The following is a 14,984-nucleotide window of genomic DNA, read 5'->3' as shown; positions in this document are numbered from 1 at the left end:
CAGGACCTCCGCAAGTCACAATATGCAGGTTAAAGCTATTCCCAAAGGAGTAAACTATGATATATGGTGAGGTATAGCTTTGTGAGTGGCAGTCTTCTGGTGTAATATGGAGGCATCTGGGCACATAGCATTAATCAGAACACCACTGGTACACACTAACAATATTGAATAACCCCATTCATCACCGGACAGGTCAAGCATGTATTTATTTGCTGTAGATGGCGTGGTCACATGATATACCCAAAAACTTGGTTACATTAATGTATAAATATAATTACTATGGATTCATTAAAATTAACCAATTTAAATTAGAGATTCAATTTATTTCTTGTAAAGGTGTATTACACAATATTCATATAATTGTTCCAGTTAGCAATACAGGATCACATTAATCAGGCATCCTTATCAGCATTCATTGTGTTCTTCTACAAGGGGTTTGCTGTTGTACAAGAGTTAATACCTTCTTAGAAAAACCTGATTTGGATTTATCCCCCTCCCTGGCACAGATACTTTTCAGCTTTCTAAAAGCTCTGATTTTTCTTTTTTTTTTGTAGAAATAACAAAACAAGATAAACTTCAAAGATGTTAGTCTAGCTGTTCAAAACAACACTCAATACATTTACCTATGCAAACGTACAAGATGCTGTTTACACCACTGTCACTGCATTGTATATTTCTTAGGTATTTGCCTTTGATGCAACACGGCCCAGATGCAAATACCATAAAAAGAAATTCATTTGCAGACAAAAAATTCTGCTTAGAAACACAGTATGTGTCTTTTATCAAAAACTGTGTTTTGCAGGTAGTATCCAAATCTACATTAGCAAATCCTTGTCGATACCTACACAAGAAAATGAATGTATATCTTAGTAATCTCAGATATATTAGAGACCACGCAGTGTATTATAGGTGTCTGGGCTTTGGAAACTTCTTAATGTTTCAGTCCTTGATCATGTTTGCACACAAAGCAAAACACAATAGAGTACACTAAACAACTGCGGCAGTCAAATTATGAGATAAAGCAAGACTGCCTCCTACTGGCAGAAGGAGGGCAATCAATGCTGTGGAACTTTTTACAAACAATATATAAGGCTTTATTAGTATGTCAGAAACTTGATTGCTAGAGCGTTGATTTTAAACAATAGCCACTAATGATTTCATAATAACATAATAATTTGCAAAGAACTATTAAGTTTTACATCTACAAACAAAAATGCTTATTTTCTTCTTTATCTTCAACAGTACTTTTATCTCTGTTTTTTTTTTTACTTCATAATTTGAATTTCTAAATGAAACAGGTGCTTTTTTTGTTTCGGTCAATGCTTCTTGCCCCTTCCTGTAGATCTTCTTGGTGTTTTGAGATAGGGTACTCATGAAATGGCAGGAAGGATGGGGCCAAAACACATCTGTAAATAATAAGGAAAAAGAAAATGACTACAAAGAAAGTATTTTTTTTCTGTAAGAATGGCAAAGGTTATGGATGTGCATGTCAGCCGATGTTACAGATAACGTGAGCAATATAACACAATCCACCAAGATACATGGCACTCAATATAATGACACATCTACAATTTATGAAATAATGATTGTACATCAAAATCAAAAGATTAACTGCCTTAATGCACACAGCCAAGTTTAGTGAGGGTACCTCATATGCACAGCCCAGCATGTATCCTAACACTTGCATTTCTAATTAGGTCAAAGGGAAACTAACGTACTAACTGAAGTGCATGTCATTGCCACAGCAGCAGCTCATTATAGCCAATGTGTCACAGCCAGTACGTAAACAGCATGTCTGTTTACGTCTGTGTTGAAGAGAGTCCCATACAGCTCCACCAATGGAGAATGCCTAAAGTACTGTACTTTAATATGCAAAAAATGTGCATTCCCATGGAACTCTGGATAGTCAACTATCGTATGCATTAAACTGCACATAGTATCTGAAAGGTCCCTTTCGATGAAAATATTTGTGCCTGCCCAAACCATTGACACCAAATCATGCACCAATACCTTTCTAAGATTTCTTGATTAAAGATCCAGTGGTACTTTAACTCCTACTGGAGGGGAGCATTGCAACAAACCCACATACATTAACATAATTAGGAGACGGTTCCAGCAGTTTCTGATGTCAAATGCAGCAGTACTCGGCCTATAACTAGCTCAAGCCTGAAGCTTTCCAGTGTCTATGCATCTCCACAAACATTTATAATTTTGTTACATAAATACCAGCTACTATAAGGAGTGCATTAAGCACACGGGTATATTTTTATTTTTAATAAAGATTTCAACTGCTTATAGACTACCTATGGTCACTTTTTCTTTAAACCTGCTTTATTAACCCCCTAAGGACAGAGCTGTTTTTGTTGTGCTGCTGTTTAGCTGTAATTGTCTTCTTTCCCATTTAGTGTACCAAAACAAATTACAGTGCCCTCCACTAATATTGGCACCCTTGGTAAATCTGAGCTAAAAATGCTGTGGTGAAAAAAAATGTATATTGTTTAGCCCTTTGATCTTTTCTGCAAAAAATAATCTGCTCTCATGCATATCAAACAATTGGAAACACAACATAGGTTTACCCCCCCAAAAAAAGTAAAATTTAGGCCGATCAGCCATTACATTATGACCACTGAGAGGTGAAGTGAAGAACACTGATAATCTTGTTATCATGGCACCTGTCAGTGGGTGGGATATATTAGGTAGCAAGTAAACATTTCATCCTCAAAGTTGATGTGTTAGAGGCAGGAAAAATGGGCAAGCGTAAGGATCTGAGGGACTTTGACAAGGGTCACATTTTGATGGCTAGATGATTGGGTCAGAGCATCTCCAAAACTGCAGCTCTTGTGAGGTGGTCCCAGTCTGCATTGATCCAAGGAAGGAAAAGCGGTGAACCCGCGAACAGGGTCATGGGTGGCCAAGGCTTATTGATGCACATGAGGGGTGAAAGAAGGCCAGTGTTGTCAAATCCAACATATGAGCTACTGTAGCACAAATCGCAGAAAAAGTCAGGGCTGTTTTGGCAGCAAAGGAGGACCTTCCCAATATTAGGCAGGTGGTCATAATATTATGGCAGATGGGTTTATGTGTTGAACAATTATTGGCACCCCTATGAATTAATAAGAAAAATATTTTTGAAGTGATATATATGATATTTTACATTTTTAGACACTTGGGTGACTAGGACCAGGAAATTGCTCAATCGCAACTTTTTGTTTCATAGGAGTATAAATATTAGGCAACACATAGGTCAAATTCTCTTTCATTCATCAACCTGGAAGAAGACACCTTTCTTTGGAGTCAAGAAGGAATTTTTCCCTCTGATGGCAGAATTAAAAGTAGCTTAATTAGGGTTGTATTTGCCTTCTTTTGGATAAAGAGTAGGAAGGTAGGTAGAACGGTTGAAAAGATGGACTTAGGTCTTTTTTCAACCTTATGTACTATGTTACTATGTACTATGTAACTGCAGAAGTTCATTGCGTCTTGAGGTCAGAAAGTCTCCAAAACTACAATCCGTCACCTACATCACCACAAGTTGTTTGGAAGGGTTTCAAGAAAAAAGCCTCTAGTCTCATCCGAAAACAAAATCAATCGTCTTCAGTTTGCCAGACACTCCTGGAACTTCAAATGAGATCGGGTCCTTCGGTCAGATGACACCAAAATACAGCACCCTTTATGACAATGGCTTTGGTTTTAACATTTCTGTGGTGCTGATGCTTAGCTGTAACTTTCTTCTTTCTCATCTCCTGTACCCACACAAGTTATATATAGCTTTTTAAAGAGGCATTACAGCAACACTATTTGGGAGAAACTGATTGTTTAAAGTCATAACACTCCAGGCACGTCAATTGTTGCCTAGGGGTTAAATGAACACCTGTCTGCCTCTGCCAAAAAGCTTAAAATGGGCCGTGGTTGGATCTTTCAGCAGGGCAATGATCCAAAACATACATCAGAACACAAAAATGGTTTATGGTTTACTGACCACAAAATAAAGGTTCTACCATGGCCATCCCAGTCCCCTGACTTGAACACTTTGTGGGGTAAACTGAACTGGAGAGTCCACCAGCATCAACCTCGGAATTTGAAGGATCTGGAGATTCTGTTTGGAAGAATAGTCTCAGATCCCTTGCCATGTATTCTCCAACCTCATCAGGCAATATAGGAGACATTTTGTATAAACCAGTGTTGTGTTTGCAAATGTTTAACATCAACGAGAGCAGAGTATTTTGTGTATTATGTGAAGAAAAGATCAAAATGTTAAACAGTAAAAACATTTTTCCACAGCATTCCTTCTAATATTTACCAAGGGTGTCAATATTAGTGGAGGGCACTGTATATATTGGGATTTCTTTAGATGCCAAAATTTTAATCATATCATCTAATTTACCATAAATAAATATATGGTGAAAAATTTGGACCTTTTCTGACTTTTTATTTTTTTACCCAATGTTTTTGTGTGCGTTTTTTTTTTTTTGCAAATTATATGGCAATGAGTACAAGTAGCATATTGCCATTTCAAAACCATCTTTTTTTAAATCTGGTTATTTTACCCACATGTCTTATTTGGGACATTTTTAAAGCCAGTCAGCACAATTTACTCTATTACACCATATATTTTTGAAAACAAACCCCAGGGTATCTCATATCCTAGTATTTTGTATATTTTGATGCAGTTATCTACTACCAGTTTTTCTAAAAGTTTGTGGTAGTAGTTTTGTGTTTTCCACACACATTTAGTTATAAATGTACAGCTCCTGGTCCATATCACTGCCAAACAACACCCCAATATGTGTTTGTCAGGTTGTTTGAGGTTAAAAGGCCACATTCTGGAGATGAACAATTCAGTTTTTCAAATTTTAATTTTGATATGTGGTCATTCCGCCACAATGTCCTATTTAGGACACCTTTGAACTTGGCCAATTCAAGTTACCCCATCAAATCATACATTTTTTAAGAAAGATACCCCATGGGGATCACTTTCTAAACTTGCTTATCCCCATCATGCGTCATTTTAAGGGGATGCTTTTCTATGATGTGCCTGGCACGTCTATTGTCATCAAGGGGTTAAGGTAACAACCGAAGCTCTTTTGTACGCTATACTCACAAGTAAAACAATGCTTCTCTTGAATGTTTACAATCCACAGAGTATTAGTAATAAGATGTAATACATACTTAATTTCTGTTAAACACAATTAACACAGGGCAGGCAATCAGCACCTCTGGCACTGGTGGGTCTTACATACTTTGCGGGAGGGAATAGAGAACTGTACCTTTAATAAATAAAGAGCACTCTGGTCCTGGGGAGAGTAGAGAAGTTATCAGGCATCTTCCGAACCTTAGCATAATTTATGAACCCTCTAAGAAATAGGAGGAATCCTGTAAATGGTATAGAAACAAAGAATTAAATTATGCTATTACGTAATGACCTACATTATTCTCCCAGCAATGGGTCATGGTAAGGTACTTCACCATGCTATAAAGATGTTAATTAGCATTTTCAATGTTTAAATGTATACCATACAAACATACACTTGCGCCATTTCTTTTATCATCTCAGAACATTACAAATTGAATCAACACAGCATATTCTCTATGTGTATATCCCAAGATAAGTATTTGACTAATTGGCTGGAGGCAATTATAATTATGAGCCCAGTGATCTTTTAGGAGGCAGGAAAGAGGATTGTGCATAGGTTTCTACATACAATAGTAACATGGTTTCCAGGCTGCTTTTTAAACCCTTTAAAAGGAAATATAAACTTGATTTCTCCACTAGAGGGCAACATTGTGTAAAATTTTAGTTTTCTAATAATGCGGTTGAAAGCCACGTGAACAAATGATACATGTTTGCATTGCATGACAACATATACATAGAACGCATCACAAACATTAGGCGAGTAAGACAGCACTGTCAACTTTGGAACAACACTCGTTTTAGGCAGCAATCAAAATTCAGGTGCCAAAGCTGGACTCCACCCAATCCAAATGTAATAAAACACAAAAAAACTACGCAGCTAAGCACTCTTTGAAAATGGTATTTATTTCACTTACAGTGGCAATGTTTTAATCCCACTATGGGATCTTTCTCAAGCCATTGAAAAATGTGTCAGAACTTTTTTTTAACAATTGTTTGCGTTTTAGCACTGATAACTTGGTTCAATACAAACTGAGTACTGGTGCCTACTTTCATACTAAAATTACTTGACTGTTACACATTCTCCCCAAAAGAACACTGTCCCGTCCTTCAAGAAATACCTTAAGATTCTGAGAAACTGAAAAGCTGTTACTGGGCAAAGAAATAACTCCATTAGCCCATTAGACCCAAGATTTATGAAGCCCTGATTAAGGGGATAGTTTCCTGTGCCATTTACTCTTATATCTACAGATCTTTGTATCGCCAAGATCATTATTGTGGTAAGTGCAATTGCCTGCGTGCCACTGGCTGTAAATAAGAGGGATACCCACCAATGCTATGAGCAACAGCTTTCTGAAGCATAAAATGCTCCTTTACATGTAAATGGGAAAACTGGTTGACATCTGATATGTACTTACCCAGAACCAGAAACACCCACCACAACCAGTACTGGCCATCAAAATATCCAGGGAAATAGGTGGAGAACTGCACGGAGCATAAAAAGAATATAAAGGTCAAAGTAGTTAACATATACATTGCTCATAATGTTACTTGAAAAATGAGAAGTATGCGACCTGTTCACCTTGGGTCAAACTATTTTTGCCACTGCTACGGCACAGGAATTTGTGTGAAAAGAACCTGGGGCCAGCTGAACTTTTTAAGAAGGAAACTCTGGATCCTTTCATATAACACAAGAGTTTGCTTCACTGATCCCTAAAGCAACAAATCTACTTTAATTAAATACAACATTTAAACAGTACTCCTTGTACTGTTAAATGTACAACCCCCCTCCCAAAAAAAAATATTAATAAAATACAGGTTGTGGCTATATGACAGATCTGCTAACATTTATTGATCAGCATAATAAAGCTCTATTATTTGTTTTTCTTGAAAGTAGTGTTTATCATATTCAACATAAAAGGCTTAGAAAAAGCCAATCATTTATCAGTTTATGTTAGAGAAAGGTTGGCTTTTCATAGAGAATGGAATTGCCTTAAAGATCTCGGGGAAAATGATGCATCTCTCTGAATCTCCAAAAAGCTAAACAGATACATGGCTCAGCACTTGTACAAGAGGTGCTTTTCCTATTACAGAGCCACCAAACCTCCTTTTGCGTTAGAGGGGTCTATTCACTAAAGGGGAGAGTCAGCAGGAGATGTGTGCTTTTAAATCCCAAGCTTCAGTATTGATTAAGAGGGGCCATCACTGTCAAGTCTATCATTTAAGAAGGGCTGAGTTGGCCTTGTAAAATGCATCATTTAAGGGGTGAGGAAACCGAATAAAACTCAATTAATTATACATCGTACTAGTCCAGCCAAGCTCTTCCTGCAGCAGAAGCTCACTGCGGATGGCAATGATCCACTAGTACACAAATTACATATTAAATTACTGTAGTATTGAGAGAATACTACAGCGGACCTTATACAAGACCCAGTGGAGTCAGTGAGTTCAAATATTCAACTCTGGGGCCACTTTCTCACATGTGAGAGGCTCTCACTGAGGTTCAATTTACAACTCCTATGGTCAACTCATAGTGTAAGACTTGGGTGCGTTTCTCCACCTACATAGAAAGAATTCTTCCTTTATAGAGGTTTTTTGATGCTAACCAAATCTAGTAAAGTTGTTTTACTACCAGACAAATGAAGTAAGGACTTGCCACCGTTTTTAAGATCTGATAGAAATATCGGTATTTCAATAAAACGTCTCCTCCCATCGTTCTCTGTGTACATTCTTTTACTCTAAACACCAGACCTGTCTTTCCAGATTGAACTCTTGTTTTGAGTGAATTTTATATTTACGTTCCTGTGACAATTACAGCTAATGAAAACTTCAATAGTTACAAACAAATGCAAAGTCACACAGAAAGCAATGCTAACGTGCAGAGAACGGTCAACAATAGGCATCTATCAGGCTTATCGCATTTTAGCTCTTACAGAAAGTAAAAGTAGCTCATCTATAGTAGAAAGTTCCGAACAACTTACGCGGACAATTAGAATCCACTTAATCAACGAGAGGCCAAACCCAGAAATGGCTCCATATCTGCCAGCAGCTGAAGTGGTCAGGCAAAACGAGAGGAAAAATCCAATCCAGTTAAAGAGGAATGCCACTAGAAAAGTAAGATAAAAACACAATTATATACTGAACTTTAATGACGAGAGTGAGGAAAGAAGACAAAAGCAGAGGAAAGTGGAGAGAGCGTCTAAAGTGCGGATGAAAGGCAGTAATTGGACGGTAGAGGATATCGGAAGGGCAATGGATGTGTCCAGATGGTGTCTTTGGGTAGAAATGCCGGTACACTTTAATACCCCCAAAATAAGCCTAGCATCCTGGTATGCATTACACAATCAGCAAGAAATACACACAGCTGTGTTTACTTAGTTTGGTGTCACTGACTTTGCTTTATGTTATATGGATGGCCCTGTATAGAGCATATTAAAGCCACCTCACTGACTGCACTATGCAGGACCAGCTCGACCCTTCCTGCAGAGAAATTGGCCAAGTATGCCCTTTTATAATTCACAATTCTTTCAGGGAGTTGTAACTAGTATTCTCCCACAACATCTCCTGCCAGCTCCTGCTAGGTCTGGATGAATTCCGGGAGCCAAAAGACTATGGTTTTATTGCCGCCCATCTCTAACGTTTAGGCTACTTTGTATTGCTCTGCACTGACATATACTGTATATTTCTAGCATTTACGAGGACAGTCATGCCCAGATTTTATTCTCCCGGCATTAGTGAAGCAAACTGCTCACTGCTTGCTCATTTCTGAGGTTCCAGACTTCAGTTATTCTATGCATGCACGCTCATGCCTCAACATATTTGCCTCAAAGAGCAGGGTACAAAATTACTTTACAAAGTGGTTTGTTTGCCAACTCAATTTCACTAATATTGCACGTAGTGCTACTTACTGAAAAATGTGAGCATAAAAATGCCATCATTTCCTATCCTTAGCTGGTCAGCATCATCAAAATCATCTCTTGCCACAAAATCGTCATCCTGGCGGTGAACAAAAACGGATTACTTAATAGTCATCCTTTCCAAAAGAACCAAGCTAGTTAATACTTTATTTGATATAACAAATGCTCTATTAATGTACATTGGGGACAATGCTTCTTTTGCCTTTTACGCATTTCACAGTTCAACGTTCCTCCTCTGAAATGTAAAGTGTTAATTAATTATCTTCAAGGACAGTAAAACAAAACTATGTCATTAAATTTGCAATCTCCTATTCATCGTAAATGGATCAACTAGTTTTAAATCTAATGCACTTCATGGCAGGCGGTTTGCATTAGAAGAAAGACAAACATTTTGCTTGATTATTAAAGTACTCAGCAGCTTGGTTTTCCAGGCAGGTACTGGTTTAAAGCATCTTAACGTCTTGTAGAAGACTGCAGAAGAGGTTTGCGCTGTTGGTAAAACCACATGTGGTTGGACACAAATACACGTGAAACAGAAAAACAAGGAGTTGAGTTTTTCTCCGGATAATCACGATCTAAATTCCATGTCTACGTTCTATACAAGGTGCTCTTCTATGGCAGTAATCTAATCTATGGTACCTAATAAAGGACACGTAGCTCATTTCTATCAAAGGAATCTCTGTCTCTAGGGAGCGTCTGGAACATTTTCCATACCTCCAATGAAATGGGGAAGAAATCACCAAAGGTATCCAGTGTCTCTCTGTGCTGTGTGAGTCCAGATCATATCCGAAAAGAATACAACAAAAAAGCACAACATATCTTTAACATAAGCCTGTCCTGTTTTTAAGTGTACAAGTCATTGGAAGTGCATATTTGTTTGACGTTAACGGACAAGGCTAGCCACAGTATGCAGGACCTCATGATTTGGGATTTTTAAGCATAGGGTTCTGCAGATATTGAGGGGCCATGGATCACTTGAGATCAGAGGAGAAAAAACACACGGGCATGATGAATCTAATAGAAACTGCATACCAACATTTTAAAAAAAACACAATGATAAGTTGACTTTTTAAATTAATGGTTTATTAGCATTACCACGTACATATTATTCTTAACATTCTCACGTAGAAAAAGACTCTGGGTAATAAACTAGAAAAGCTTGGAATACTCACTCTTCCAGGTACCAGAGGTATCGTGGCCTCTGTTTTGGTCCTCTCTGCTTCATCGTAACTGGGAAGCGTGGTGGCCACATTGTAAGACGGTGGCTTTGGAAAACCAGGTTCATCTTTGTAATCAAAGAATGCTTGAGGAAGAAGGAAGCAAAGTTAAGAGGATTCCGTGCAAAATACTGAAGACTACCATTGTATTGTACTGATTAAGTTTAAAATATTTCAGAAAACAGTCCTAATAAGGACTACACCGAACTCACCTCCATTCTCACCAGCAATGCTGCTATATGGAGGAGGAGCGTCTGTTCCTGCCTGGGGATTTTCTACAGGCTCGTCTTCATTCTGTAGCTGAAGGAAAAAGTAAGATAGACTGTAACAAGCCGAGTATGATCGAAGGTAGGGAAAAGCAGTCTTGGAAGCATTAACGCATCATTAAAGCATCAGAAGAGCAACACAGACACTCAGGCAGGGCCTCTTCCTTTCTCAGACCACAGCAGGTCCCACTTCAGCACAAGTTGAGAAAGGTGCACTTAGTGCCACCAAAAGTTTATAGTTACTTAACTGACAGCAACTCAGAAGCCAAGAGCTGCTGAATGAATGGTGAATCTACCAAGCTCCCCCATACACGCTTTTAAAATGTTTTGCATGTCTGGAGAGAGGTAACCTTGGGTTTATAGACGATGGAACATATAGTCTAGTGAACAAAAACTTATTTGCCTCTTTGCATTGGTCTCTGTTTCCTTAGGCTCACAAATGGTTCCCATGTCTGTCAGTTTATTTGTCCATGGAAAATATATTTCTACACATAATTTAAAGGAGATATAAACAAGGAGGAAATGACAGCACTGGATTCACAACTGCAAACTACACGTGACTTGCTGACATGTCACAACCAACATAGCAGAGATAATCCCCTTTAGAAAAATCAGACCAATGTATGCGGTTTATACATCTTAAATCTTAATCTTTCCGTTCATTTTTCCAATAGACTTACAAAAGTTCTGTAGGTACAACATGCGAGTGGTTCAAGATGCCAATGGATGCACTGGCAATCAAAATCAGCATATTCAACATCCCTTTCACAACATTATTATTGATAAAATGTATCAGCTAAACATCCTACTACAACACAATACAAAGACATATAACAAGCCTTAGCATTGAAGTCTATATATTGGACTGAAAAAAGGGTCCCCATATAACATCGCTTATCACTTTACCGTAAATCTCTCTCAGTACTCTAATTGTCACCATACTGGTCAGGTTACTTTATACACTTTTTTTTTTTTTTTACACCATGGCAGGAAGAGAAAAGGTTAATTGTAAGTGAACACTTTTGAAGCCGCAGGACTGAACGAGATCCCGGATTGTGCCTCTCCTCTGTTCTGCACCAATGTCTCATCTATTATGCAGCAGCTCCACCATTTGAACTGAAAGCACTTAGCCACAAACTGACAATCATTTGTTTGCTTTATCCCGTACATTCGGTCGAGAAAATATTTTAAGGCAAGGCAAACAAGAGACCAGGAAACAAAAGTTCGGCAAAAACGTATTGCACTGAAACCTTTTCTAAACTCCCAAGGTGTCTAATGACATCTAGGAGTCACAAAGGTAGTGATCTCCGAAGGCATTTTATCATGTTCTGGGCGAGCTATTATTAAAAAGTACCAGAAATAACAAAACTGCACTAGCGCATAAAGACAATAAAAAGTATTACCTTCCTGTTAGTACAGGCAAAGCTAGGATTGAACATCAACCCATAAAGAGGATCTGTTCCTACTGGTCATTCTCAAGTTGAGTACACTAAACACATTGATATGATATTAATATAGGTACAGGTGATTCTGATTATTGTTTTATATTCCTCAGGCTGTACAATGGGTAAACAGGACATAATGAAGTGTATAGCAACGCTGTTACATTAAATCTTTGCAAATTCTTCAAAGCATTATGTAATGCTATCTCAGGGGTTCTCTCAGAACAAACTCACTTGAGGAGGCCTTTCAAAAGCCACTAAAGGGAGAGTATGGTTTTAATTCTCTCAATTTAGGATTCATTATGAGGGTCTCACACCAACAAGTTTCTCCAGCATAAAGGGCTAAACTAGCCCATGGTAATGCATAATTCAACAGAAACAGAGACTTTCAAGAAATATCAATGATTTATTTAATTATGCAAGTCCAGCCAAGGTGTCCACCTCGACCCAACACTTTAACGAATGAACCCCATAGCCCTAAAACCAGCAGAAGGAAACGTTTAGTGCTCTGGCATCTATATATCATATTTTAAAGATCAGATTAAAAGTTAAAGGCCTGATTTAAGAGTTATGTTATGTAAACCTTGAATATTTCACGTCCTTAAAATGTATCTCTAGACGGAAGCGACCTCAGATTACAGGCATATGTTACCTAGAGGAAGTTATAAAATGCAATGACAGAAAGTAGGTGGTCTCAGAGGAATAATATAGATTTAAGGACAAACATTCTGTTTGATACACTTTAACATAAGGTAATATTTTGCCCTTCACATTCTAACGTTACCCACAGAACTCAATTTATTTGTTTCTCTGCAAGTCACTCATGAGGAAATAGCAGCAAAACTCATGACAAAAATCCTGTTCTGATCAAATAAAAAACAAAACTTGAGTGGTTACACTTCCTGTCTTTTGGTTTTAGACGATAACATTTATCAACTTGTTTACATGTTAAACCAGGATGTGACAAGTGAATAATTTAGAAACCAAAATATCATGTGATCTTTGGGACGTTGCCGAGGATGAGCTAAGGGGGTTGCAGCCTCCAAGGGCAACCTCAAATATGGACACCAAGACTGATGTATACTAGTTACCCTGTCTGGGCTACACGTTCCCTCGGTAATCACTAGAGAAGCTGAATGGCAACTCGCACAGACAGTGTGAGCTGCATCGAAGACAGGGCTCTCTCTACATTGAAGATGGCGGGGAGAGAAGATGGTGTTTGTGTATTTATGTTTATGGATAGAGTGAGTGTGTATATGTCAGCATATGGGGGTAGACTATGTTAGCGAGTGCCTGGGGTGAACCTATCGTTAGTGGCGCCTTGGAGAGGGTGTGTGTGTGTGTATATGTATGTATGTGTATATATATGCATACATGTAAACGTGTAAAGTGTTCAAGCAAGTGAGACTAGGGTTGCCAGTCAGTAGAGGGGGATCATATTTCACTGCCTACCTTCCATCAGACAGGACACTGTACAGAAATGTACCCCTGGGTATTACTGCAGGTTGCCCATGATACAAGTAGCACCACTGGAAAGCCACAAGCATGCAAGTATGTTGAAAAGCAGCAGGGTAAAAGTAGGGGATATTTCTATTTTTATTTCAGCTAGTATGGTATTTTGGACCAGTATGGAGAGGCTAGAATGCAGCAGGGTCGTAAAGGTAAACTGAGGTATGAGTGTGATGAAGTGAGGGTAAAGGAGGGAGTGAGTATGTATGTATGTAAGTAAGAGTACATGAATGTTTGTCATACTGTGTGTCTGGAGGGAGGGAGAGGGAGTGTGTGTTAGCACCTGTAAATGTGTTAGTGTAAGTATGTGTGTGTAAGCGTGTACATATAAATGCGTGTCAGTGCGTATGTGAATTACCGAGGAGGGGGCACAAGGGGCCGATGGGCTTTCCTGCCCCCCCACCACCACCACCACCCGGACCAGAAGGTGCCAGCCCTCTCATGCTTTTGAGAGAGGAAAACACTGGGAGCCCAATAGATATTAAGGAAGACAACAAGATATATCTATATTTATATATATATACACAAAAGCCCCATCAATGTTGAAACTGTTGGTCACACTGGGAGGGGCTTAACGTGAAAGTCCAATCAGAATGCATGTGCACTGCACATTAAGCCCTGCCCACCGCAACCACCAATGGCCACGGTGAGCTGCTGAAATGTGGGAAAGAGGACAAAAGGTGCACATTTTTATGACATACACTACTTTTCTTAATAATTATATAAACCTTACACAAGAGCTCAAACTTAAGAGCCAGGCACAGAATTATAGCAGCCATAAAACTTGTGTGAAAAATGAGGCACCAGAGGTAAAATTTTAGGAGCCATGGCTTCGTGGCTCCTGTTCCGCCTTGCCTTAGGCATCCATGTGTTTTTATTATCAAGTTGTTTATATGTGAACACTAATAAGGACTACACTTTTCATTCAATGAAACATAAAACTTTAATTAGCCTCAAGACTTGTTCCAGCAGAATAAGCATCAATGGTCCAAATCAAAGACACCACTATACGTTTTATGGCTGACTGGCTCTAAGAGCTATGGATGTTTTATAAAAAGCAGTGCTTGGAGAAACATAGAAACCTTTTGATGGCAGATAAGAAACAATCAACCCATCTAGTCTGTGCTTTGTCCTTATGTTAAGACTCAGACCATGATCAGTCCTTGGTCTCATTTTATGCCTATCCAATGTTGGCATTGCCCACATCACCTCACTCTTCTTTCCTCCAAGCTGTACATATCGAGATCCCTTAGTCTTTCCTGGAGCTGTTCACCAAAAGGCATGTGGGAGACTCCCCAAACATATGGAAGAAGGTACTCTGGTGAGATGAGATTAAAATTCAGCTTTTTGTCCATCAAGGAAAATGCTATGCCTCGCCCAAACCCAACAACTCTCATCAACCCAAGAACACCATCCCACAGTGAAGCAGCATCATGCTGTTGGGGAGTTTTTCATGGACAGGGATTGGGAAACTGGTCAGGATTGAAGGAATGGTGGATGGCGCT

At 38.7% G+C, this 14,984-nt stretch overlaps 1 protein-coding gene across 1 annotated transcript in view; it reads right to left on the bottom strand.

Annotated features, from left to right (window-relative positions):
* Positions 1-534: 534 nt before the first annotated feature.
* Positions 535-14,984, bottom strand: part of NDFIP1 (Nedd4 family interacting protein 1) — a 28,411-nt gene continuing 13,961 nt past the window's right edge. Inside the window, exons 2-8 of the mRNA XM_053461863.1 lie at positions 10,475-10,562; positions 10,218-10,348; positions 9,037-9,124; positions 8,110-8,234; positions 6,547-6,613; positions 5,265-5,370; positions 535-1,406 (exon numbers count right to left, since the gene is read on the bottom strand). Of these exons, the coding sequence (XP_053317838.1) occupies positions 5,267-5,370; positions 6,547-6,613; positions 8,110-8,234; positions 9,037-9,124; positions 10,218-10,348; positions 10,475-10,562 (603 nt within the window). The 3' untranslated portion in view covers positions 535-1,406; positions 5,265-5,266. The remainder of the gene's footprint in view (positions 1,407-5,264; positions 5,371-6,546; positions 6,614-8,109; positions 8,235-9,036; positions 9,125-10,217; positions 10,349-10,474; positions 10,563-14,984) is intronic.

The sequence above is a fragment of the Spea bombifrons genome, chromosome 4 (assembly GCF_027358695.1).
Source record: "Spea bombifrons isolate aSpeBom1 chromosome 4, aSpeBom1.2.pri, whole genome shotgun sequence".
Taxonomy (NCBI): domain Eukaryota; kingdom Metazoa; phylum Chordata; class Amphibia; order Anura; family Pelobatidae; genus Spea; species Spea bombifrons.
The sequence above is the reverse complement of the archived record's forward strand: the minus strand, read 5'-3'. Positions and strand labels throughout refer to the sequence as shown.